This window comes from Egretta garzetta, unplaced genomic scaffold (genome assembly GCF_000687185.1).
Source record: "Egretta garzetta isolate BGI_Z169 unplaced genomic scaffold, ASM68718v1 scaffold336, whole genome shotgun sequence".
Classification (NCBI taxonomy): Eukaryota; Metazoa; Chordata; class Aves; order Pelecaniformes; family Ardeidae; genus Egretta; species Egretta garzetta.
In genome coordinates this window covers 612,601-639,755 of record NW_009259966.1, presented here as the reverse complement: position 1 = coordinate 639,755, position 27,155 = coordinate 612,601, and the positions used below count along the sequence as shown (strand labels likewise).

The 27,155-nt window shown below is 37.1% G+C and overlaps 1 protein-coding gene across 2 annotated transcripts in view; it reads left to right on the top strand.

Moving 5' to 3' along the window:
- GBE1 (1,4-alpha-glucan branching enzyme 1) overlaps positions 1-27,155 on the top strand; it is a 135,025-nt gene that overhangs the window by 47,168 nt on the left and 60,702 nt on the right. For both annotated transcript variants that reach the window (XM_035895727.1, XM_035895726.1), the window contains exons 7-11: positions 17,042-17,157; positions 17,393-17,520; positions 20,895-20,993; positions 23,199-23,309; positions 26,343-26,514. In XM_035895727.1, the coding sequence (XP_035751620.1) occupies positions 17,042-17,157; positions 17,393-17,520; positions 20,895-20,993; positions 23,199-23,309; positions 26,343-26,514 (626 nt within the window). The remainder of the gene's footprint in view (positions 1-17,041; positions 17,158-17,392; positions 17,521-20,894; positions 20,994-23,198; positions 23,310-26,342; positions 26,515-27,155) is intronic.

Here is a 27,155-nt window from a genome sequence, read left to right as displayed (position 1 = left end):
GGGGGGATGCTAGTTCCCTTTCATCCGGGGCCTTTTTTGGTGGCTGCTCCTGCATAGATATCTGAGAGGACAGGGTGCGGCTCCACCAGTCTATTTCCTGCTCCGCTTCCCTGATGCTCCACAGCCTGTCTACCTCTTCTCTTAGCTCTGCCACCAGGCAGAGTAGGTAGTCCACTTGGTCACATCTTATGCAGGTGTTGCCCTTGCTTGTGTCTGTTTCCAGCGCCAGCTGGTGGCACTCCCTGCAGCCAGAGACCTGGACGGCTGCGTGCTTTCCAAGGACCTCAGTCCGCGTTGAGGCTTCCTTTCTGACCAGCAGATTAGATGTAGCCTTCTGACGTGAGGGTGCCATGGCTGGGCTTCCTCTCAGCAGCTGGGTTTCCATTATTAGTTTAGATAGCTGATGCAAAAGTTTTTTTCTAAGTTATTCTAATGTGATTAACTTAATGAGTTTAGTTAGGAGTGAGAAAAGTAAATGTACTAGTAATAAATACTCTATAGACCTTACTCCTCCCCGATTTCTTCAGTCTGGTTATTGTGATGTAAGAGTCCTGTCAAATGTAGCTAAAAGGATAGGTATATATGAACAAATAAACACAGGAATGAAAAGACACATCCATATAATAAGTCACTGCCGTGTGCTCTAGTAATTTTCTTCTGTAGGAGATGTCTTAATCTGTTAAAACAAGGAGCTGGGAATGGAAGCTCTCTGGAGAATTACAAAGCAAAAGTATGGGGGTTTTGTATATATATTATATTTAGTCATTGCACTAAGTCTGTTTAAGTGAGGGTACATATCAAAGGGCTTCACAACAAAGAGGAGAATGCTCTTTGCTGTCTTTATTCTCTTTCGAAAGTAAAGTAATGACTGTTGTCACTTTCCTGGTTAAATAAACACATTAGATCACCGTTACTTGGCTGGAGGGATTTATGTGAACACTATAGAATTTGTCCCTTCATGATGTGGGGTGAAGCTATATTCCTTCCACCCTGCCAAAATGAGCATCTGGCGCAGCTAGAACCTGGGGTCTGTATCTTTAACCGACAAAGCTCCAGAGATTGTCGTTATCATCGACTGTTTTCTTCGGTGCTTTACAGTGATCAGCTTTATTCTACTTGCTGTTATTTAGTTTATTAACACTGTAGCACACCTTTGATTAGGGTATAAACTCGTAGAATACATTTTAGCACGGGCTTATTATTATTAGTGTATACCTAAGTTTTCTAAGACAGTTTTCTAATACAGTAAGAGAAAATGGTGACTTTTGAGGAAAGTATCCATTCATTACTAAACCACAACTGGAAGTAAAATCATCCCTATCAGGACTATTCAGTTGAGATACTTGTTTTGGTCAGCATTGTATTTTCATACCCTGACCTTTTGCAAGCAGGTGGAGGCAGTGCTAAATTCTGCCTTGCCTTCTCTCCCCTCTCTTCTTCCCTGAAGGTAAAAAAAAAAAAAAAAAGTTCTTGTTTCATTTATTATGACACCATATTAGTCAGAATGGTAAGTAATTGTAATAAATAATAATGGAATAGAATTGTTCATTCAAAGGAAATTTTTACATGTTTTATTGCTTCATATACCAAGGTTGTCTGAAAGAATGAGTTCTAAAAGTTTGGCTCATAGCTGTGACTAAACACCTTATATTCTGCATTATGTAATTTAGAATTGATGGGGGTTTTTAAATTTATTTAGTTTGAAATGGATTTTGGACATTCAGAAACAAATGCTTAAAGTTGATGTTTAAATTAAGGAAATAAATAAGTTTTCAAGTTGCTAAACATACAGTTGGTCTTACAGACAAAAAGGATAAGCGAAATTCCTTTTTTGCTGTTGAAATTTAGCTCTTGGCATTAGATTCCCTAGATACGTTCTATGTTCAGGAATTGGTGAATCTGAGTAATCAAATAGTCAGCCAAACACTAGAGAAAAACAAAAAAGTTCCGAAAGACTTCCACTGCTTTTTCTCCTCCTGTCTTCTGGTTTGCGAGTTTAATGTTTATTGCTCCAGATTTTTAGGCTTTTTTCACTAACCTGTAATCTGAAATTCTATATTTCTCTTCCTACAAAATAGAAATAAATATTTAAACCAAGGCCTAAGGAGCAGTTGGGGGCTTATGACCAATCTGAGATTGATACTTAAACCCCAAATATTACTTACAAAGTGAATGCTTTTTTGGAGAAGAAAAAAGAATTCGGCTACGAAACGCTAGAAGTTACATTATCAATGTTTTCAGGCTTCCTTTGCCACCACTTGGATCAGGGCATTAGGAAAGATGAAAATCTTTGACTATGTTGCGAGAAATTGAAGGTAATTTTGCCATTAGGTTAAGGGAGGAGGAAACTGGAAGTTTATCAGGAAATGGATAAACGGAAACAAATTTAAAGCTGTTTGTTCCTTCTAATGCCTATCCAACATTGGCTAACAAAGCTAGTGACTTAGAGAAAGTAGTGTGAAATAGCATTCTTATAAACTAATTAATTGTGTATTGGAAAGAATGAGTGTTCTGCAGGTTGCATCTGCAGTTGTTATTAGCACAGCACCGTCATCATCCAAGTTTGGAAAAACAAAAGATTTGATTAGAAAGAATGTCTTCATTAAGTGCATGGTATAAGCAACTAGTTTGCCTGTAATGCTGAACTGTCAATATATGCAAGGGCAGACTTGTTTTAAAATATTTCAGAGACTCTTAGCTTTAGGTTCTCTTCCTATTTTATCCTGGCCTAGGCAATAAAATCTGTTTTTAACAAGATTATGAAGTTCCCACTCCAGATGTATTTTAATCAAAAGTTCCTATCATTCTGCTACCTCTTATGTTGGATCAGTAATAGTTCGCTGAAATATGGTCTGAAATAGGAGATAGCTATAGTAGGAACAGTTGGTTTTATTTTAGATTAAAATAATGGAATTTAATGGAAAAACCTGTTAAATACATATTTCCAGTATATTAATTATACTGGTAGATTAATACATCTAAATGGAGATCAGGAACAAGTGGTGTCCCTCAGGGGTCTGTATTGGGACTGGTATCACACTATCTTTATTAATGTCGTAGGCAGTGGGATTGAGTACAATCTCAACAAGTTTGTGGATGACACCAGGCTGAGTGGTGCACTTGACTCGCTTGAGGGAAGGGATGCCATCCAGAGGGGCCTTGACAGGCTGGGGGGGGCGGGCATGCATGAACCTCAGGAAGTTCAGCAAGGCCAAGTGCAAGGTCCTGTGCTGGGGCAATCCCTGGTATCAATACTGTGGGGACACTGATGGATGAAAAATGGGACATGAACTGGCAATGTGCGCTTGCAGCCTGGAAAGCCGGTTGTACCCTGGGCTGCATCAAAAGAAGCGTGGCCAGCAGGTTGAGGGAGGTGATTTCCCCCCACCTACTTCTGCTCTTACAAGACCCCACCTGGAGTACTGCATCCAGTTCTGGGGTCCCCAGCACAAGACAGGCAAGAACCTGTTAGAACTGGTCCCGAGGAGGGCCACAAAAATGATCAGAGGGCTAGAATGTCTCTCCTATGAAGAATGGCTGAGAGAGTTGGGGTTCTCCAGGCTGTAGAAGAGGAGGTGCTGGGGAGACCTTACTGTGGCCTTTTAATACTTACAGGGGGGCTTATAAGGAAGATGGAGAGAGACTTTTTACCAAGGCCTGTGGTGACAAGACAAGGGGCAATGGTTTTAAACTGAAAGAAAGTGGATTTAGACTGGACGTCAGGAAGACATTTTTTACAATGACGGTGGTGAGACAGGGGCACAGGTTGCCCAGAAAAGCTGTGTATGCCACATCATTGGAAGTGTTCAGGGTCAGGCTGGATGGGGCTCTGAGCAACCTGATCTAGTGAAAGATGTCCCTGCCCATGGCATGGGCTTGGACTAGATGATCTTTAAGGTCTTGTCCAACCCAAACCATTCTGTAATTAATATACAAGTTCTAGTGCACTAATCGGACATCTTTCAAAAATATAAATTGGTTAGTAAAAGATAGCGTTGCCTTGTCTTGTGAATTTCCACTTCTGTATTTACATTTTCAAGTCAATACAGTACTGGAAGCTTTTTGGGGTGTGGAGGAGTGTTTTGTTTTAAAACTCTCTACAGCTTATTTTGAAAAGTAGTGTATGCTTGTTGTAATTTATATCTAATATAAGGACACTGATTATTCTAACTCTGAATATTTTCAAGATGCTATCTGAGGTTTCCCTTATCACAATTTAATTTCAGTGGATTAGTGGAGTACAACTGAATACATTTTGGCACAGTTTCTTTCCCAGATGTCTTTGGTGGAACTTAAAAATTTGGTGGCTATAGAAAGGTAGTGGGTATGTTAAAGCTTATGTTCAGATCGCAAAAGGTTTTAAAATAGGTGCTTAATTTTTAAAAAATAGAATCATAAATAAAACAAAGCATAGCTGTGAATCAATACAAAAATGGCATTCTAGCTATTTTTGCCAGAGACAGTTCAAATAATATTGCTATGTACTATATACTAAATAAAGTTTCTGTAACAATCTATTATAAATGTGCTTATTGTTCTTACATTAATCTTCATGAAGTACAAATTATATAGCTGAATAGTAGTATCTAGTAAGAAATTGAGATTAAAACTGTCTTTACATATAAACCTGTTTTCAGTTCTCTTATGTGAAAGAGTATATATGAAACATACAGAAAGCAGTACACTTGCAAGTTCTCAACTCTGTTGGCACAGCGTCAGATGAGCTAATAGCTTTAATTAAATTCATGAAGAATATAACTTTTAAAAGTGCAGCAAATTGAGATATACTGCAGTGTGCTTAAGAATAGATTCCTTATTTAATATGAACCCTGTACTTGTGGTCTTCTGTGCTGTTCTTTGCAAGTGCAACAGCTTTGCGCTTTGTGGTTGCTGAAAGATAATAGGGGCTGATGCATGCGTTAATGGGTTTTGCCAGATGGCTGTGTACCTCTGCAGTCATTTCCCAAATCTCATACTAAGGATGATATAAGACAGTCTCAAGGCTCTCTGAGCCTTCCAATGGAAGCCTCCTTTTCTGTGAGAGTAACAATTTGTTGTACAAACTTCTCTGCCCTTCATGCTGAAGTCTGTCATGTAACTGAGCAGTCTTGTCCCGTGGTGCTTAAAAGAACATTTTGGATGGTATCCAGAGTAATTGTTTATGCTGACGATAACAATCTGGAAGTGTGAGAGGAAATAATCTAAGGTTTGGATTAGATACTACTAGTATAAAGAGTGAACTTTTCTTACCCCCTGCTTCCCCAGGGAGGAAATCAGTAAATTGCAATTCGGGACATGGAGTCAGTATCTCGGAAGCCTCCTGTAATGTCTGTGCTGGATGATGACTGATAACTAATGCTGCTACGCATCATAAAGTTCCCTTCTCCTTTTACAGATTTGGCATTGCTACCAACTGTCTAGTTGGGGGGAAGGGAAGGATAGACTTTTGGTCAATAAAATACAGAATGGCAACAGACTTCAGGGGTCCAGTATGTCTGAGAGACTAAAGTAAAAGGATATTCAGATAATGTCTTCTAAGTAGAAGTCCTAGGATGGTAAAATGCAAGAGTCACCCCCTTTTCAGGCTTCTGTATGTGATAATTATTCCTGATGAGGTTGGTTTTGGAACATTAAAAAAAAAAAAAAGTAGCTGACAGTTCATTGCTAGAGGACTAATGTTTTGATTTTGGGTTTTCAAGGTAATTACCTATTTAAAAAAAAAAGTAAATTGTAATAGTACGGACACTGAGTGGTAGATTGATAGGATTTTGTTAGTGTGTTCCTGGTGTATGTGAATCTGAGTCTTTCTGTTATCACACTAGCAACTGTGGTTCGCTATCATAGAATCGTCTAGGTTGGAAAAGACCTTTAAGATCATCAAGTCATCTGCAGGCAGAAAAGACTTCTGATTCATCAGTGCACTTAACTTTTTCGAAAACCAGATATTTGGTGATATGTTTATCTTAATGCTGGAATTTTCTCAAGGCCAGAGGTCTGCTCTTCTTGCTTGGACTTCTTTGATTTTCCTTTGGAGTTTTCAGAATGTTCTCTTTTATGAAGAATGTTACTTCTACGCTGCTTAAATTCCTGTTGCTATTCATTAGCATTAGAAACCCCAAAACTTCCACCTGAATTCAAATGAAAACAGTCTGTATTTTCATCTGGAAGGTACAGGCATAATACTAATGCTTTAAATATTTTGTATGTGTGTTTGGTTTTAGGTTGGCGTTCTTACACTTTGTGTTTACCACCAGCAAAGAGAAAGGCTATCGCACTGTCAGCTGTACCTTTGGTTTCTGCATGTTTGAGGGAGGGAGCATGCTCAAAATCCTACCTTGACTTGGGTGGAGGTCACAGCAGCATTTTTCAGCTGTGGCTGAACTGCATGGTTGCAGGAGATGCTGTTTGGTTCAGACAAAAGGTTGGGAGCAGTTGGTCAGGTAGGAAATACCAAGGGAAAGGCAGTGAACCATGCATTTCTTCAGTGTCCCTTTGAAGTCACTTGTGTGAGTCTCAATTTGGGAACCACTATTTTAAAGTAATAAATGAAATTAGATTTACAGAAGACACTGTTTCAGGCTTTAAATAAGATGGCTTTGAGAAAGTAGAGCTTAAAAATGTTAATAATTTGCCAGGTATTTAATGTTTTGTCACTGCTAACTGAATGAATTGATTGAGAGTATAATTTTGGTTTCCTATGTGTGGAATATAAGAAGTCAAAGAAAATCAGTTTCTATTCTTGTAGATGTGTATAATAGCATACTATTTTAGGGGACAAAAAGCCACCTCACAACAATGTAGTTAAATATCTCTTGGAGTTTGATTTTTTTCACCAGTCCCGTTCTTAACTCTGGTGCTGTTTTCTGGGGAAAGTTCAGGATAACGGCCTGTTTAAGACCTTGGGTCACCTGATATGTTTGGCTATTTCTACACTGCATTTAGGCTTAATTTGAAAGTGAACCCAGTGTTGAACAGAAAACTACTTAGAAGTGTTTGAGATCTCAGTTCAATTATGGAAATTGTAAATTGCATTAAATTGTATGCAAAATTCTGATGGTACCTTTAAAAAATGTTGTGATTTAGTTTTGTGTTGCAGAACAACAAATTTTGTTTGTTATTTTTCAAGGCTGATTATGTGACTAAACAAATCTAGTATTTGCTAAGAAATCTATTTTGGAAAAAAAAAAGCATTTTAAATTTTTCTAAAGAGTTTTTTTTTTTTAACCAGTGTACAATTTAGTTGTGTAGAACATGAGTGGTAGAAGTACTAATGTTATCCAAATCATAGCTGAAATCCATGTAGGCTTTATCAGCACTGTAAAGGGTTTTGTAACTTTACTTTTGAGACATTCTATATTTTAAAATGTGTGTATCCTGGAGGCTCTGTTAAAACTGCAGGTAACTCTCTTCAGTACTTAATTTTTTTTTTCCCTATTTACTTAAGGAAGCCCCCTGAGCAAAAAAGCATCAAGAATATTAAATTTCATTACAATAAGTACGTATCTTCTTTGCCTCCAAGGCTGCTCTTACATTCACATTTTGCAGGACATAACCTTTACTGAGTAATGCTTGAGTTATTGCTTCAATTTTTATGACAAATAACTGAATGCTTTATTTGATATTATTTGGTTTACTCCTATCAGGTGTAGATAAGACTGGCCTGAAAAAATTTAAGTCTAGGATGCTCTGCTGCTTACTAGATACAATAAACCTAGATATAGTAGATGAGGTGCTTAGGGACATGGTTTAATGGTGGGATGGCAGGGTTAGGTTAACGGTTGGACTTGATGATCTTAAAGGTCTTTTCCAACCTAGACGATTCTGTGATTCTATGATATAGTCCAGAGTTGGTTTGAGGAGAAAATTTGTCTTTTTGTGTAGATGGCATTTCAGTGAAGTCATGTGAATATATTCATAAACATGTTTAATTCATTGGCAAAATACAATGGAGGTAGTTAATGCAGAATTAACCCGCTAAATTAAATTGATGGATCTTTCCAAAACATACATCAAACTTCTAAGCACTTGACTATTGGGAAATTCAGAGGAGAAAACAACTTCCTGACCCCATGCATCAGAATCTTACCTTTTGCTTGGTTGAGCCCAGCTCTCATACGCACCAAAGAATGCTTGCCTTTTTGTGTGCAAAGCTTCTTAACAGTTTTCGGTTAGCTGTAACTTCTTGGTGTGTGCACATGTCTGTGGGCAGACAATCAGTGTTCGGTGCTTGTGCAGTGCATGAGTGGGGCTGCTCTTACTTGTTGGCTGGTGCTTGAGAGGAATCAGCTGCCAAGGGCACACAGCAGCGGTATGTCCCTGGGGTCAGTTATAGCGACTTTGGGAGAACCTGCAAGAAGGAGAAACATCATCTTCCCCGCCCCCGACAAAATGTTAGACTATCTGTCACTGTTTACCTAGCACATGTTCAGTCACTCTAATTTAACTGTGTATTGTATCATCTGTGCCAATAGCTCCTGACGGACCTTACTGTATAGTGCTACTTTGTGCCATCAGATGAAGTAGAATTTTGAGGGGGGAAAAAAAACCCTAAATATTTTCTTGGGGGCTTCAGAACTACTGCTTGTATTTGAATAAAGGAAGTGCCTATTCTAAGAAATCATTTTCCCTAAGTAATTATTGAATATTAATCAAGTCTAATAAATGCATATTGCTATTGCATTGTTACAGCATAGGGAGTAAAAGTGCTTTCTCCCTGCAGAACACTGGGTTTACGGGGATCAGGATTAATACTTCTAGAAGGGGTAATGTCTGGTATGGCACTCTAGAATAATAATTTTAACTAAAATGGAAAATTCTCTGCATCTTCAAAGCTGCTGTTCTTGTTTACTCTTCCCAGAAAAAATGAAAAGCTATAGTTAAGTGAAACATTTTAAACTATAATTAAACCAGGTTTTTTATTTTTATTTCTTAATATTTAGTATTTTACATTTATTCACTTTTATTTCTCAGAATATCAAGTTATAGCTTGATTATTGGATGTCACAAAATACATGATATAATAACCAGTGTTCTGCTTATTAGAATTTTTAAATAGAAAGGTGGCTTCCACAGAATTGGAGTTTTGCCCATGAAAAGGGCAGTATAGAAATACTTGTGCAATCCTGTATGCAATTAATTTACTGGTATTAACTTTTATGTTTTCTGATAGAAACTGGTATGATTTAGTTTCTGAAAGGACTTCAGATCCTCACTGAACAAATGTTCCAAATTTGAAAATAATCCTTCTTACATTTTGACTTCTCATGACTTTTTTGTAACACTACTTAAATAATTAAGGATTGTCTTCTGCAGCACGTATTCATAAAAGTTCCCTTTATTTTTGACTGTTGTAGGAAACTTTCAGTCTTTCAGTGACTTATTTGTTATAGTCTTGTAATAATGTAATACCATTGGCTTTCTAATAACGATGGCTTAAATAAGTCCTCAATTTCTGTGGCTAAGAATAAAACCACCTTCTAGACTTAGATGTGGCCAGGTTACATGTTTGTTATTCATTTAACCTTACAAATGAAACAAAGCATTTCTCCAGCACAGATTTCTAAATAATGGGAGGTCTCAACTGCCTCTTCTTTCTTACTGCTCGTGGTAGTGAGGCACTAGTCATCTGTTGGGTTTTATTTTTAGCATTTTTACACAATCCAACTTAATGGAATAATGTCCTGTAAAAACATAGAAAGCCATTTTTTCCTATCAGCCCTTGTCAAAGATCTGTGTCCTTCTGCAAAAATGTTCAAAACAGCTAAGAGCAAGTGGCTGTGGTGAAAGGTCTTTCTTTCCTACAGTCATCTGTCTTTCATCTTAATTTGATGTGATTCTTTCTACGAGTGAGAGGCATTGAGAAGTTGTGAGAAATATGTGCCTGAAAACTGTTGTGTTCAAAATGACCTAATACCATCCTGGAATTGGAAAGACAGAATCTTGGCTTCCTTAAAAACATGACTGGCTTATCCACATCTGGCCATGTTTGTGTCTACCTTCTCCTGTCTATTTTCCAGTTTCTTAGAAAGCTCAGAGATTCTTTACCCTAATCTCAAGCCATTTGGAAACTTCACTCTTCTGGGAATCAACTGTGTAACGGTAACTGCTGTAGTTGGGAAAGTTGCTTAAGCAGTTCCTCAGAAGTTCAGCTCCTACTGAGAAAACTGGCATTGGTGACCATTACTAGCTTTAAGCACCCTTTTTGTTGAAAACAAAAGCAAAGCAAAACGCCCTGACCTTTTGCACATCTGTGCAGAGGGAATTTTTCCCAGTGGAAATTGCTGTCTGGCTTAGTGATGCCAATCACTATGTGTGTGAAGGTTTTGTAGACATTGACCTGAACAAGTGCTGGGTTTTGCTACCACCACTCCTCTTCTCACAGCTGGTAGACTTAATGATGAGATTGGTACTCACATACCTGACCAGAAGATGACTTAGGGGGACTGTTAACAGGTCACATACACTTTGTGACATTTTGCCACCTCACTGTGACAAGATAAATTAGGAATGACATGTCTTCCTGTAGGTCTTTGCTTTAAGACCATGAGGGCCATTTACCTTTTTTCATTGTCTCTTCGGGTAGCAAAACATTCCCAAGGGTCACAGTATTGGCTGTGAATCCAGAAAGCTTTAGTATAAAAGTTTTTCACAATCACAAGGCCATACTGAGACCCCGTCCTAATTACTGGTCTAGTGTTTCAGACTTTTCATAATAAGGACTGCATTCTCCTCTGGCCTCAGGGTAGGCTGTGTACTTCAGACCAGTTTAGAACACTTGCTGTGTTCTGTTGCAGACCTCTGGTCTTCATTGAGATTCAGTAGGAGGCTGATTATCTGGGACAGGCACAGATGGGTTAACATTTGTCAAGTCAGGTAATCTAGTGCTGCTTTAGAGGGATGTTGTCCCTGTACCTCCTGAGTTTAAGATTTGGTATGCTTTCAAATGCCTGCCTTTTAGTACACAGCTTTGCTCGTCTCTTCTGATTTCAGACATGTAGTGTTGTTTTTATTAATTTCTTCCTTATAGATCAGATTCTTTCATGTGTCCTTAATGTAGCTCTTTCTTCCCTTACTGATATCAGAGTATTGTTTACTTGTGCATGAACCTGAGCAGGCAAATACTTTTAAAGCTTTTATTGCATAGAAGTTACAGTTTGTCAAAACCTTTCATCCACTTTCAGTGACCTATGTGCATTTGTCTTCCATAGTGGGTCCTCTTTGTTCTGTTGTTGGGTCCTGAGAGCTTGTAATGTCAAATCAAAATTCCCTAAGTTAGGACTTTTCATTAGCTGCAAAGAGAGTTGACCATGAAATTTTTAGACTAAGCTATCTAAACAGCGATTCAAACTTTTTAAAATGTTTTTGGTGTCATACTGGACCTTAAGGAAAGACGTAACTCTGACATCTGTAATGCACCATTACTTGTGTTTAATACTTTTTTAATTTGAAATGTCATTTAAAAGAAAAAGCTGCTTTGCAGACCAAAGACCAAAGGTTACAAGTCTTTTGTTTGTCACTGTCAACGTATTTGCTGTATCTCAGTATATAAATTGTCTACTTTCAGTGTTGCCAATTCTATACAGGTAGCAAAGCAAGCATAATCCAATCAAGTGAAACAGAAAGGTCATGGTATGGATCCATTTTTCTTTCAAACAAACAGAATCTCACAATGCAGACAACAGAGGTAAAGTGATAAGCAATTGATTGTAAACAGTAAGTGGGGAAGGAGAACACAGTAGGGTAGTAATTAAGATATTTGATAAATCTGAGAAAAAAGCTCAAGGAGCTAGATCTAAAGCTAATATTTATTATAAATTCAGAAGCTTCAGGGGAAAAAAGTGGTGCTCTCTATCACTGATATTGCTGAAAGAGTTACAGATCAATCTTCTTTAATGATCGGAGTAACCTGTTAAGGAAGTCTTGAGCCAGTAGCAGTGGGAAACTTAAAGAATTGGGAACTAACCCCATTAGCTTGACCAAGAAAGTGCAGTTATAATCCATGCAGTATGGGTAACGTCTTTCCAAGCTTTGTGTGAGTAAAGATCTACTCCTATTGAAAGTGTTAATTTCGGGCCTCACCCATGTACAAGATTGTGATGGATGAGAAGTAGAGACCTTACAACTTGTGCATCTAACCTCTCTTGGCCTATGGATCACCTTCACTGTGCAATGGCTTGAACTGCTTGACCAAAGGGGTCATGACCACACTGATTGTCTTTTGGGTTCGTTGCTTGTAGTAGGGATGTTAAAAAATCAATGTCATCATATTAATAATGCAAAATACTGTGCCACCATGGAGAATTGTTCAAGAATACTGCAAGAATGTTGTAGCCATGCTGAAAACCTTTACCAGCTAAATTCTCCTGGAACTGGAAGTTGGAGTGTAGAGAGGACACTGTCCTCAGGGTTTTTTTTGTCAGTTGTTGTCTTATTTTAAAATCACGTTTATAATTCAGTGCATGTTAAACTGAAAGCTTTAGTCTCCTGTAACTTCTCACCTATGGATATCTGTGTCATTACCAATAATTAGTATTACTTGTTTTCAGAATAAGTGTTTTTCTTAAAAGTTGTGTGTCCAAATATTAACTTTGAAATGTGAGTAGGCTTGATATTGCTGAAATAGAATGGCTTGTTTCTTTTCTGGCTGTACAGGATGCAGTCATGCAATGCACCTTCAGAAATCCTAGGTCCAGAAAAAGTAGCACTCTACATCATTCCCTCTGGTTGTTACTGTGGGGAAAAAAATTAATTTAGTGCTTCTGCTGCTTCTTGGGATTGATACAGGGGAAGCAACGTGTTGCTGCCGACCCTGTCTGCTCACAGGTTATCATATGTACCAGGAGGCTAGCTCTTTGTCTGCACTGTTCATTTTGGAGGCATAATGCACCTTGGATCACCAAGCAGAAGCTCTTTTGGTCTTTTAATGACTGTGTCATATTCTGTTGACTGGTAGAGATATGTGTGTTCCCACAGAATGGTGTTGGGTGTAATTGTGAGTGCAGGTATCAAGAGCAGTCTAGCAGTGTGGGTCAGGATTGTCCCTTGGCTAAAAAGTGGGCACCTGGTGCACTGCTTCAACTTCTCAATCTCTTATGGCTAGAGATGTCTTGGCAACAATAGTGCCCAGAGGACAGTGAGGAATTACTTCTCGATGTAAATGAAGGAGGTGAGGTTGAAATACAGAGAGTTCATTGTTTTTATTGTTTTCCAAATAGGACAAGACTGGTTGCCCTTCTGTATCACTCTGATCAAACAAAGTGCATCTAAATAACAGGCAAACTGGTGTATACTTGTTAACAGTGGTGAAAAAAGAACATCTCTGTCAAATCTGGATGTTTAGTTCATAAAATAACTTGACCAGATCCACTGAAAGTTAGCATTATCAGACAGAGGGCCAGTTTCTTTGTTTAGCAATCCATTGGTAGAATTTAAGCCAGTCAGCTGTTGAAATATTTGGGGATAATTTGAAAAATACTATTTTAGCAATTCAGTGCTACTATGTGTTAAGTTAATTAAACGCTAAGAGTAGCAAACAGGTAAATCATCATCAAAGTCTATATTCTTATAAGGTCAGCAGTTCCCCTCATTTTCTATAATACATAATAATAAATGCAGTTTCGAATGTCAGCATTAATATGGTTCAAGAATTGCAGCTTCAAACTGGTTTAGGTACAGCCAATATTATTCTTTTGTCCATAGTGTTGAAATTAACTGGTTTAAATGCATTACTTGCATCTAAATATTTGATGTTCATAATGGATTGGAATTTAGAATTCTTACGGTAAATAATTAATTTGCTTTATTAATACAGGAAGAAAAAAAGTAAATTGAGTGTGACTTGTAAACAATTTCACAGGTTTTTCTGCTGACCTAGTATAGGAAAGCTGTTAAATTTCTCATCACCTTGTGAAACCAGGTCATCTAGCTAGATATGCTTTTTCAAATGAGAAATAGTTTTTTTTAAATGTGTGAGCTATTGGCCCCAAAGGGGAGAAAAAAAAATCCAGCAAGACTTCTCTGCAAAGACCTTCTTTGTTTTGAATGATGTCTGAGTGAATCGTGAATTACTTAAATTTCTTACAGTGTAAATCATTCTGTTCCTTAATGATAATACAGCATATATTTTCCTCTCTTAGATCATGCATGCAATGAAGGAAGTTTCTCAATTTTCTGGTATGCAAAAATGTGAGAGACTGTTAGGATATAATTCAAGATACAGCTTTTTCCCCAAAGAAATTACATTCTTAATGAATGCTATCCTGTTTCTATATCTGTCTGTAAAATTACGAGAATGTACTTCTATTAGAAATGTTCCCGAATTATTGCTTATACGATGGATGTATTTCAATTATGCTATGATTTTGGCCTCTACTGCCTTTCTGCAAAGTTATTTGTTACTTCTGTCAGCTTCTGTTTCTAATGCTGCTGTTCCCATAAACAAATTGACTTGGATGAAATCATGAACCTCTCCATGGTTTGTGTGATTTGCATGTTTCAAAAAAATTGTTGTTCTGGCTCGTGTTTTAGAGCTCTGTAGTTATCTCTCTAAAAGTCAGTATGGTTGCTAGTATTTGACATTATTCCTAGAAATTATCCTAAAGTTGAATTTTTCCAAGTTTAGACTAGAATCAGAGTTAATATGTTTGTTTGCTTATTTATTTATTTACAATCTTCTCTCCCATATGCAATCAGATGGTTGGAAAACATCTGCTGCTCCTACTCAGGTTTTTGATCTCATCAATTTGCTAACTAATTCTTTGGTTCAACAAACTCATCTTGTTTGTTCTTATCTGTAGTCACTTTTTCATGTGAAAGTCATTACAATTTATTTTCATACTGGTTCTCCATCTTTTTCCAAAGATCAATCTTCAGTGCCAACAATGGTGGAAAAAATTACATTTGTTATTTGTTTGAGGATTTCTGTGTATGTTTTACAAATGTACAAATTCTCTTCACCATCTTAAGAACTTTAAGGTTATAAAGTCAAGCAGTCTGTGATAAGAAGTAACTTAAATCTGGCTGGTGCTTGTAGCAATTATCTACTCTTTGTATATGCGTTATGTTAATTCTGTGTGAGATAGTTGCTGTATTGCAATAAATATACTGCTTTGACTTTGGCTCACAGTGTTTAGCTTGCAGCAAACAGCTTTCTGTAAATTTGATGCTGGGTCAGAAAAAGATGCAGCAAGCATGTACACAAAGTTGTATTTTTGTGACCAGCTTGCCAGTTTGTAGGACTTCTGATACCTTTCTATTCCTTTCAATATCAGAACGTGTTCTCTCTATCGTTCATTCATTGGAAGTCATCTCACCTGAGAAGTGCAAATATATAAAAGCTTCTGTAGACAAGCTCCTGCGATCTTCCTAGTATAGTGTTATCTTGTGAACTGGATGATTTGGGGTGAGGCAGGGGGACAATGGGGATGGAAAAAAAAACTCGTCATGTAATGCATGGCCAGAAAAGGTATTGAACTGAAGCAATTAGCATTGAGCTGATTCATATTTCCTAAATTTGGAGGGTTTGCTTTGGTAATATTTCTGTCTTTACATGCACTAGTGTATATCTGTGTGCAGTAGATGGGAAGAAAAGGAGAAATATTATAATCATATTGAAGTAAATAAGAGTTGGCTATTAGGTGAGATCAGGATTTTACCAGCTTTATAATGTGTCCACAGCCTCCCCACCTCTTCATGTAATACCACTAGCTCCAGACTTCCAGCACCCTTCATATGAGGAAGTTTCTTGGAGGAAGGCGAGGACATTTGTTTTGTCAAAGTGGAGGTTATTCCTTGTGTCATAATTCCCTCGTAAGTCTACTGCCTCCAGCCTCTGTTAGATGAAGTGAAATGTAGAAAGGGTCTCCGTTGCTGCCTTATGCCAACTATGTGCATAGGTAAATTGTAACAGCAGTGCTGGCTGGTGTGCTTTGTGCTCGGTGTACCCCTGCCATTGCGCCCACCAGAGGGTGGTTGGTGAGACCCTGCGTGCTGCTGTGAGTTTACACTCCTTTGAACAGAAACTTAGTAGGAAGTGGGGTCTTAGTTGTGCTATCTTGGGAAATTGATTAGAGAGAAATCATAAGATTGAAAAGTGGGCAAAAAAAGTTTTGTTACCCTATATGGTTGGCTGATTGAGATGGATGAGCATTTTGAAGCCAGAGCTTGCATGAGATGCATCTGAGGCAGAGAGGGTAGTGGCACAGAGGGTGAACAGTAGAAACAAGATTGGGGGAGGGGTCTTTGAAGCTACTGAGACAGGTGTCCTGAGAGAGGATGTGATGAATAGTAGGAAAACTGTTCCTGGAGCTATTTTGTTCTTCGATACAAATTTTGTTCACTAATGCCTCCATGTGCTTACTCGCTTTGGAACCTCTTTTTGATTTCATGTCCGTGCTTTGTTTGTGTGTGTTATACCCCATTCCTCTTGTCCTGAATTTCAAAAAATACCTCCTCTATTTCTATAAGTTGGTTTACTCTGCAAATGTGTAAATTTGCAACACAGTAGGTGCTTTGGTAATGTACTGGTGACATGTAATTTGTGAATAATTGGGGGGGGGACGGACGACACAGACGGACAGGGGAGGACAGCTTTTCAACTTTTATTATGCCTAGGAATTGCTGTAAGTCCATAAAAAAAATATTGGGGACAAAAATCTTACCTGTTATAATTTTCTTTCCATTTCTACAAGATCTTTTCCCACAGAGTTATAACCAATTTTAGAGAAGCAAAGTACAGTGACAAGTATGGGTGTTAAAATGTAATATGTGTGCTCAAACACTAACCTGTTTAGATGTCTATATAGATATTTTACAATTTTACCTAACCAACTATCTTCAATCTTAAAACTATGTTCAATAAAAAACAAAGATTTAAGGAAGACAATCATTTTAGGAAAAGGCTAATGAAAAACTGGGAACAAGTCATTACAACAGTAAAATGTTCAGTACATGTACTGTATATGCAATTGGGGAACATGTTATAAGGAACTGTAGTTGATCCCAAGGTTTCTAAAGCTTATAAAATATATTAATGTTATTTCAGCTGGGAAGTTTTGAGATTCCTTCTGTCTAATTTGAGAATGTGGATTGAAGACTATCGCTTTGATGGCTTCCGATTTGATGGTGTTACATCTATGTTGTATCACCATCATGGGATTGGTAAGTAATTTAATCAGCTCTAACATCAGCAGTCCTGTTTCTGCTCTGATATTGTGGAAAGAGTACCATAAAGTTCACTGAATGCTCCAATATTTCCAGATTTGCTAATGTCTTGTTGTGCTGCTATATTGATAGATCTGGAATTATGAGTAAATTTGGTGCTTATAAAACTGCATATTGCAAAATCTGTTTTTCTTTTTAAAAAAAGAGACTTTAAAACTTTCTTTCTTATTAGGCACAGGATTCAGTGGAGATTACAATGAGTATTTTGGCCTACATGTGGATGAAGATGCTTTGTGTTATCTAATGCTGGCCAACCACATGATTAATTTCTTGCATCCAGAATGCATAACCATAGCAGAGGTAAGATCAGAATTTGCTATCCTCAATTACATTAATATTGATTAGTTTGCTTTGGGATATGAATTTCCTGTTAATTATCAAGTCACATTTCGGGTACTCAAGGAGTGACATGAGCTGAGAAATATTAATTAGTGGACAGACTTTGCCTTGTGGGGAAAACCAACTGGAATACGCACTTTGGGAATTTTCTCTGCATTAATGGGTCATTAATTAATATGGGGATTTTTTTTTTCCTTCATCATCTTGAACTTGTAGTGAGATTTGGTTTTATTAGTTTATTGCTTTTGCATGATTGCCATTTGTCACTAGTGTTTCATGGAACTAAAGATTAACAGCCCTAGTGATGTTTTGCATATTTTGAATTATATTGGCATAATTGACAATTCCCCTTCAAAACAAATGCTTTAAGTTTATAAATGTTGAATGTGCATACTAATTTAAATTTAGTACTAAGTTTCTCCAGGTTTCTGAGGGAGTACATAGTCTATAATAATTGAGTTGATTGAAATCAATTAAACTTTTTTGACTGAAAAATATTATTATTGGCATGTGGAATTTTTAATAGTACAAAACAGCAGAGCATTAAAGTTCCATGAATAGGTACGTTTTCACTGATGCTTTCTCTGTCTAAAAAAGGAAAATCATGTAAACATTGAGGATTTTTCCGTTACTATGCTCAAGTAATTCTTTTTGTTTAAAGAAAAAGTTGCATCTATCTGATATCATTAGGGACTATATGGATTTCTACTAAAACTTTTTGTAATGCTTAAGAGTTCCCTATTTATCTTCAGAAAACAAAACGTTGCTTAACTTCCTTTCTTATGGTAGTTTTACATGACAACCACTGCTAAAAGCTTAATGACAAGCTATCAAAACCAGCATCTGGTGAGCAATCACTGGTAAACTTGAGATGGTTTCATTGAACTGTAGGCTTATTTGAAGTGAAATTTGTTTATTTTCTAGGTACTCTTAGATTATAAGCATTCCGTACCATTGAAATTCTGAGTTCAGTCTGCTTGTATCACCTGGCCTAAGAGTTTTTTAATAATATGTGTCTTCAGTTTATCTTACTTGAGTTGAAAACTGTTTCTACTTCAATACGTCATTTTTCTGCCTGGGGGAGCCACTAACGAAATGCAGAATTGATCCATGTGCTGCATGGTTAAAGGAGAATTTCAGAAGGAGAAACTATTGACATAATTGAAAATTACAGAAGTCAATGCCTGCTTGCCTCTAATGATGAAGGAATGAGTGCCACATGAGAAAAATGTTTTTGTCTAGCCATAACTAATTACAATATATTCCTTAATTATTTGACTGATAATTTTTACAGCTTTTTAATATTCTGTGTATTCACTGTCTTGGTAATTTCTAAGTTTTTAGGTATAGCTGACTCTATGTTTATTTTTCATTTTGGCCTTCTAAATAAAGCTATGATAAAAGTTTTGTATGTAATGAGAAGAAAAAAATGTTAAGTAAAATTACATCATGCCTGAAGTATTACAAAAACAAACAGGCAAAAAAGCCCTACTGCTGGGATTTCTTTTTTTTATATGCAGCTCACTTCAAACTAAGGTCTGAACAAATGCTTAGGCATTGGCTGTTTACATTTGGTGGAAAATATACTGAAGAAAATAACACTGAATTTTTTTATTTTTTTTTTTTTTTAGTGTTCAGGTAAAATCTGTAGCTATAGATAGATATAAATAGTATTAAATTTGGAATTTTACTTCCCAAAAGTCTGGCTTTCAAAATTGTTACTATAGTAGATAAGAGCTACTTAAATTTCACTCTGACCTTGTCCAGAGAAAAGCTTTTGCTTCAGCACATCTTGTGCTTCATAACTTGGAGAGCATTAGTCTGTTTCTTAACCTTTCTGACTCATTTAGGAGAGTTATTGAACTTCTTTTTATAATATCTAAAAGTTTGGGAAGAATTTCTGCTTCATTATTTGGTATTTACAGCATGTGGAATGTGGACACGGTTTTCTGTGTGGTCTAATAACTGCTGAGTACAGGGATATGATCCCTCCTTCGATCTCCTGGCTTTGCTGTTCATACAGCCCAGGATACTGCTGGCCACTCTGCTGCCAGGGCAGGCTGGTGGCTCATGCCCAGCTTGCTACTGGCCTAGAGCCCCAGGGCCTTCCCAGCAGAGCTGCTCCCCAGCCCGGCAGTCCCCAGCCTCTGTGGATGCAGGGCTTAGTCCATCCCAGGGGCAGGATTTGAAAATTGCCCTTGCTGAACTTCCTGAGCTTGCTGTTGATCAATTCCTCCAGCCAGTCAGGGTCCCTCTGGATGGCGGGCATGCCTTCCACTCCCCAGGATGCCATCCATGAGCTTCATGATGATGCCGTTGGTCTCCTCACCTGTGTCAGTATGGGGAAGGGGGGGGGGCAGCGTGTGTGTGTGCATCTATGCGTATGTATGTATAACTTCAAGTGCAAATATCTTTTTCACTAGCCTAATGCAGCAACTGGATTGCAAACTGGATTGGATCCAGCAAACCAGAATGAGCTTCCTGATTAAGCCCTGGTTCTAGTCAGAAGTTAATTCCATAAATTCTCTTGTGTTAGATGCAAGAGATGTATGTTAATCCATAACCATTGTGGTGGAATGGCTTCTCACTGACATAAGTTAATAAAATAGAGTTCTGATAGATATTTTGCAATTACTGGAGATTTGCATTTTCTATACAGATAAGCTAACTTTAGAAAAAGAATGTTATGCAATATAATTGTCTAATAAAATGGTGAAATGAATATTTTAAGAACTTTGGATTACAAATTTAAGAATGATCAGCCTGCATCAATATGAAACTGGAAAATTATGTGGTAAGAGCATGTCACTTTCCAGGGCTAGCTAGATCATTAGCTTTTGGTTTGTGCATTTAGGACAAGGGTAGAGATTGTATTTTTCTTCCTTACTGTACTTTATAGTCATCCTTTTTATTTTTATGCCATTCCTTATGCAAAACATCAATAAACAAAATGAAGGTTTAATTTGTCTTTTGTTGACTACTTTCTATTGATTACTTGGAGCTCAAGAGAGCTAATTATATCAAATTCTGCATCTATGGAGGTCTTTTCCCCCTCAGATATCTACTCTATTAAAATATTTTGTAGTAGAGTATGTGAAGTGAAAATTCATAATGGTTTTCCCTGTAACTCTTGCATTCAGACAGTAAATCTGAGTGTAGTAACTGCTCACTGATTTTTTTTTTTAATTGTTTTTTTCCCCCCTCCCTTACCCAGGTCAATCTGTGAAGCTGTTTAGGGTTTACAGTGTGTTTGTATAGAAGTATTACTGTATGATAGAAAATCTGAACTAATAATTGCAATGCTATGCAAATCATGTGGGTTTTTTTTATTTAAGGATGTTTCTGGAATGCCAGCTCTTTGTCGTCCTGTTGCAGAGGGAGGAGGGGGGTTTGATTATCGACTAGCCATGGCTATTCCAGATAAGTGGATACAGGTGAGAACTTTTTAAAAATTATGTTCTACTCTTCAAAGTGGGATGTTTCTCTGTGCGTACACAAAAACACTCCTGAATCCTGCTGACAAATTTTACTCTCTTCTATTAATGCCCTGTTGAAATAAATTCTGGCAGGCTTTAGCACAGGTATTAGTGGCTGAAATGAGAGCTGTAAGATATCATGTGGGTTTCAGAAGATGCTTAAGTTCAGGGGCAGTTCTTTGCATTCTAGCTGATATTTGTTTTCTTCATACAATACATGCAGACTCATTTTGTTTGAAATAGCCTGTATCTTGCAACAGCTGTAGAATGTGTAGTCTATACTGAATGTGAACAGGTAGGTAGTAAGTTAACCATATGAATATAAATATTAAAAAAACCCTCTGAAAACATGCAACGAACCCTCCTGGAATTGGACGTAGTAATTGGCATTGAACATAGACGGAGCTGAAAGTTTAACCAAAGTAAATATAAGTGAATTATACAAACACACCAGCAATCAGTACAGCGGGGTTACAAAAGAAATAATAAAAATCTGTAAATGCTCTTCAAGAATTATAATATACTAATAAACACTGACTATGATAAGGATTTAAATCACTTTTTCCTTAATACAGAGAATCACAAGAAAAGGCATAAAACACTAAATGATCTCAAAAGGCTTCTACTGATGTTTTAGAGAATGCTTTTCAGTTAGATAGAAGATTGCATCCAAATCCCTTGGGCTATCATGATGATCTGAAAACAATAAATGTTTTATATGAGCATTAATGCTTCAATAAATGGAGTGAGTAGCTTAAAATAAAAAGCAAATTAACTTATCTTCAGCATCTTTCACTTCTGTAACTAGGAGGTGGAGGGCAGATTGAAAAACAGTTTTCAAACCTTCTTTTAATTTAGAAGACAAACTTGCCAGCTTTTCCAACAGGGACAGCATCATTAAACTTGAGGCTGCTTGCTTTCATTTTTCTCCAGCTTTTAAGTATGTACCGTTAGTTGCAAGTTTTCTAGGCAACTTCCTAAAAGGAGTTGTAGACCTGAAGGATCTTCAGGGTTCCATGAAGTAATTCTGAAGGATCTGTAAAAGTAGATGAGAAGCTGATGGTCACAACAGTGGCTGTACTAGTTCACATTAAAGATTGATCTAGTACATAATATGATGCTGCATAGGGGCCAGAATGTTTTCAGGGCCAGAATTTATAGATTTAAAAAAACCTCAAAAAACCAAAACCAACAAAAAACCCCACACACGACTGTTTAGGAGTACATGGCCAGTTACAATCAGAATGTTAAATTTTACAGCATCATATTAGCCATATTGATGCTGTTGCCTTTTTTTATGTCTATATATTTATCTATATGTATTTAAGTTATAGTGATTAATGGAGCTATATAAAGTTCTACTGAAAAAAAGAAAGGACTAACTGAAATTGGACTAGGTTTAGAAGAGGGAGGAAATAGTGTCATATGAGGCAGAAAATTCCCATTGATGTGATTTAATTTAAATTCCTAAAGATTGGGAGCTAGCATGACAAAAAAAGAAAAAAAAAAAAAGCAAAGCTTGTTTTGTATTCCAAAGCTTTGGTATTCAGCCTGTGGTTTGGAACTGACCAGGAATTCACAGATCAGGGAACATGCAAGTCCCTGTGCTGAGCACCTTCTGGTGTTATTGTGTACTTCATGGCAATAGAATAGTGCTATCTTGCAGTGATCCAGTCTCTACCTCACAGCCCGGTGCTTCAGCTATAGTTGGAAGCTGCCATATGCCAGGGTTATGTGAAATACAGGACTTCTTTCAATGCCACATGTAGGTAGGTGTGTGCCCACATATTTCCCCCCACACACACTCTCCCCCTCCTATTTTTGGTACAGTGCTGTCTTGCAGCTCCTAGCAATTGCATTGTGCCCTTGCTATCAGAAGATTCAGGGGATAGATGGCAAGTGCAATTGTCCATGCTTATATGTGGAAGTACAGGAGAAACAAAATGTTCTAGTTATTATATTTATGTAGCAGAATTCAAGAGGAAGAAGTCTTTTCAGATTATCAGTGAAAACTTGTTGCACCGAAGTTGGAGTAGGAGATGTTAAGTAATACAGTTCGCAATTCATTAGAGATTTCTGTGCCAAGATAATGAAGAAAGGTAGTAATGTGCTTTTAGTCAAAACAGAAATAATTTTTCAATGCTCTTTTCTTTATTTTTGCAGATAATTAAGGAACTGAAAGATGAAGACTGGAATATGGGCAATATTGTGCATACGTTAACAAACAGACGGTATGAAGAGAAGTACATTGCATATGCAGAGAGCCATGATCAGGTACTGTATCTATTTGTTTATATATGAGCAAGCAAAAGATGATGATTTTTTAAAAAATTGAGGCAAGAGTTGAGAAGGATAGGCAACAATTTCAGAAAGATAGATCTGGACTACTGCTCTTTTTTTTTTTTGTTTGGGTTTTCTTGTGGGTTTTTGTTTTGATCTTTTTTTTTTAATAAAGGAATCCTGCTTGGAGTGGGTAGGTGTTATTTTTCAGTTTAGAGTTTTTGGTTTGGTGGGAGTTTTTTTGGTGTTTTGGGGTTTTTTGTTTTTTGTTTTCGTTTTGTTTTGGTTTGGTTTGTTTTTTTTTTTAAGAAATGAGTCCTAGCTTCTTGTTTTGCCTGCCTGTCATAGGACGTAGCAAGGCATATAATCCATACTTTTGAAAATCTGGTCTCCATAAAGCAAGCTGGAGCATTATGTATGATAAGTGTTAGCAATATCACAATTTAGCAAATTTGTTCACTGAATCAGGGTTTGCAACTGTTGTATTCCCTTCAAGAAGATGTTTCCTCTCTGAAAGGATTACAAACACCAATCCTCTTTAGAGATCTAACTGAAATATTATTTAACAGTTTGAATCAAAACACAGCAATTGTAATGGCTCTGTATACAGAAAAATGAAAAAGTAATGACAGGTTTGGATAACACTCATCTCCCACAATCTTTTGTAATGGTTGTTTCTGAAGAACCAGAAAATGTATTGGTTGAGAATTTTAAAATTAGGAACTTTAAAAAATAAATCCATTTTCTAATAAAAGGTTTAAGTAACCTACTTTCAACTCTTTTCTCTATGTAATAGAGCTTAAGGTTCTATTTTCTGTACCTTCTATAATAAAAGTCTACAGAAGAGTCCAAAATGAGACCTAATTTTATTCTAAAAAGATGTCTGAATTTGTCAGCTTCCTTTTGCGTACCTATTTACATTCTTATCTCAGATGGTTACACAGTGTTCAGAGAACAGCCCCCAATCCTGTTAAAGAGCTTCAGCTATTACTTGGAAGTGCATACTAGTCCATGATTATTTGCTTTTATAAAAGCTGATTCTTCATCCTAAAGTATGACATACAACACTACTGTTGCTGTTCTTGTCTTTCATGCTGTATTTTGTCAATTGAGTTGTTCTCCATATCACTACGTATTTTTTGTTTTAGGCTCTCATACACAGGAAGAAGATCGATTTATTTTGAATTTAGGAAAAAAAAAAAAAAAGGAAAAGCTAACTATGATGATTGAAGGTGGACACCAGAACATGTGAAAAGCAAGATAGAGAAACAAAATGGGGGTGTAGATAAAACTCTGTGTGGAGGTACTTGAAGTGACGCTCATGAGGAGCTGAAACAATTCCAAGTTTCTTATATGTAATAATGGGCTATGAGCTGACTATTACCAGTCAGAATACAGAGCCCTGTGGTTATAACAAGCATATGAAAATAGCAACTCAATGCTAATAGCTGTCAAAAAAGCAAATACAGTACTTTGCGTTATGAATGGAATGGAGAGCAAAGAGCAAAATCAGTATGCCGCTGCAGTCTTTCATGGTTTGTGTGCATCTTGAACGTTGGAGGCAGATTTGGTCCTGTTATCTCAAAGGATATACAGCATAACTGGAAAAAATGCCGACAGGGAGATGGTGAGAATAATAGCAGGTGTGGATTGGTTTTCATAAGAAGGAAACTAAATAGGCTAAGACTTCAGGGTAGAAAAGAGGTTGTTGAAGGGGGAAGGAAAACAGTTTATAAAATCATGGCTGGCATAGAAAACATGAGTAGGGAACATTTGCCTTCTCTTCTAATGCAAAGACTAGGGAACATTAAGTGACACTAACAAATGCCACATTCCGAGTCGAGAGAAGAGTTGTTTCTTGGAATTGTTCACTGCAGTCTTCAGTCTTGCTATTGCTGCATAGGAATTTTTTTAAAAAATATTATGTTTTTACTTGAGGGAATTACCTATATATGTTGTTATATCATTAGTTGGAAAACTAAAGGATGATGGTGCTTTCCAGCTAGACCTGTTTACAACTTATCTGTGCCTCTGGAATCTAGTGAGTTTTCATGCTAGAGTATGAAATGAGAATTGGGCTAATTGAACAAAAATTAGCTATTTACATACAAATGCACCAAAATGTTTTCAACTACCTGCATGCTAATGTATTTGAATAATCCTTGTTACACAGCGTTTGTGTGGCCTTTCTCAAGTAACAGTAAACACTAGCAAGTTAGTAATTCAGTCACTGTTTTTAGACAGAAATTACTGGGGTTTTTTCTGTCTTGTGTGAAATCACAGAAAACCGATCACATTCTTGATTGCATATAAATGAACATTTCATATTCACTCAGCATCTCCAAATCTGGTGTGTTGTCAATAGCCCTTTATTTGTATATCTGAGGAACTTTTAATTGAGAAGTTTGCTTTCATATTTTCTGTTTTCTCTATAAAAATTCCAAGATGGTGGGTCATTTGTGACTTATTGAGTTGATGTGAACATGTCGCATTTGATATCTGTAGGCAAAAAGGTTCTCAGAAGTAATTATGCAGTCCAGTCCCATCAAGTGAAATGTAGGACCACCACAGGGGTTAGACACCTATTAGTTTATTGATCATATACTCACACTCCTATGGGTGTGTGGAGCCCCAGTGACCATGTGCAGGGTTGCAAGGGGAAAACAGGCAGTTGGGTCTGGCATCCAGTCGAGGCTCAGCTCAGGGATGTCCCTGCCTCAGTTTACATACTTTCTTTTTTTTGGCAGCAGATAATATATTAACATGCTCACGTGATTGCACATCGCACAATAGAAGGTTGCAGTAATTGGAAGGTAAGGTCACTGTGATCTGATGATCATTGGCAGTGGCCAGATATTTTCTTTGTGAACAGGGATCGTGCACACTGAGCCATGTCCTTGACTCCTTGCCAATCTTTGAGTCCTCCCTTTACGATATGGAGTGTGTGCTTTAAAAAATAAAGGGAGGTTAGAAACACTTCTAGTACCCCCAAGGGTTTTCTTCACTTTCTTCTTTTAATTTTTATAGGCGCTTGTTGGTGATAAGACATTGGCGTTTCGACTGATGGATGCAGAGATGTATACAAACATGAGTGTGCTCTCGCCTCTTACTCCAGTTATAGATCGTGGAATACAGCTTCATAAAATGATTCGTCTCATTACTCATGCGCTTGGAGGAGAGAGCTATCTGAACTTCATGGGTAAGTAATCTTAGGAACAAGTCTTTCATTTTCTCATCTATAGAATGCTTGGCAGGGAAATAAAACGATTGACATCATCTTACATTCACAGTATTTATCACAGTGCTGAAGTTTGGAGCATAAGTGCTTTTATAAAGATTTAGTACAAAAGGTAATACACATTGTTTTTCTGTCTGTAAGATGTATTAGAAGACAAGAAAATTAAATCAATGTGGTTCCTAATTGTAACAGAAGTAACTTAAAAACGTGGTGAGCTCTAGTTCAGGTTACTCTGATTTACAACTCAGACTAGTATTTTAATTGTTGTTCTGCAAGTTTGCCAGGTGGTGAGCCTTGCTAGGTTGTCTTTCATCTCTGTTCTACTCTCTTAAACTTTTGAGGTTAACAGTGAAAAGATAGTTCTGTGCTTTTATTCAGTTATTAATTGTCAGGAAGTAAGCTGGAATCAGATGAACTGTATTTCATTGCTTCTTAGAGAAGCGCAGGGGTTTAATGAGGTAGGCAAGGAAGGACAAAGTCATAGAGATAGGAGATGCATCCTGCTATCGAAGTGGGGAAAATAGTTAGCAATACTTGCTTTTGTTCATAAGCTGTGAAATACAACTGTTGCATTGCTTCCTAAGCACTATTGCTACAAGAAC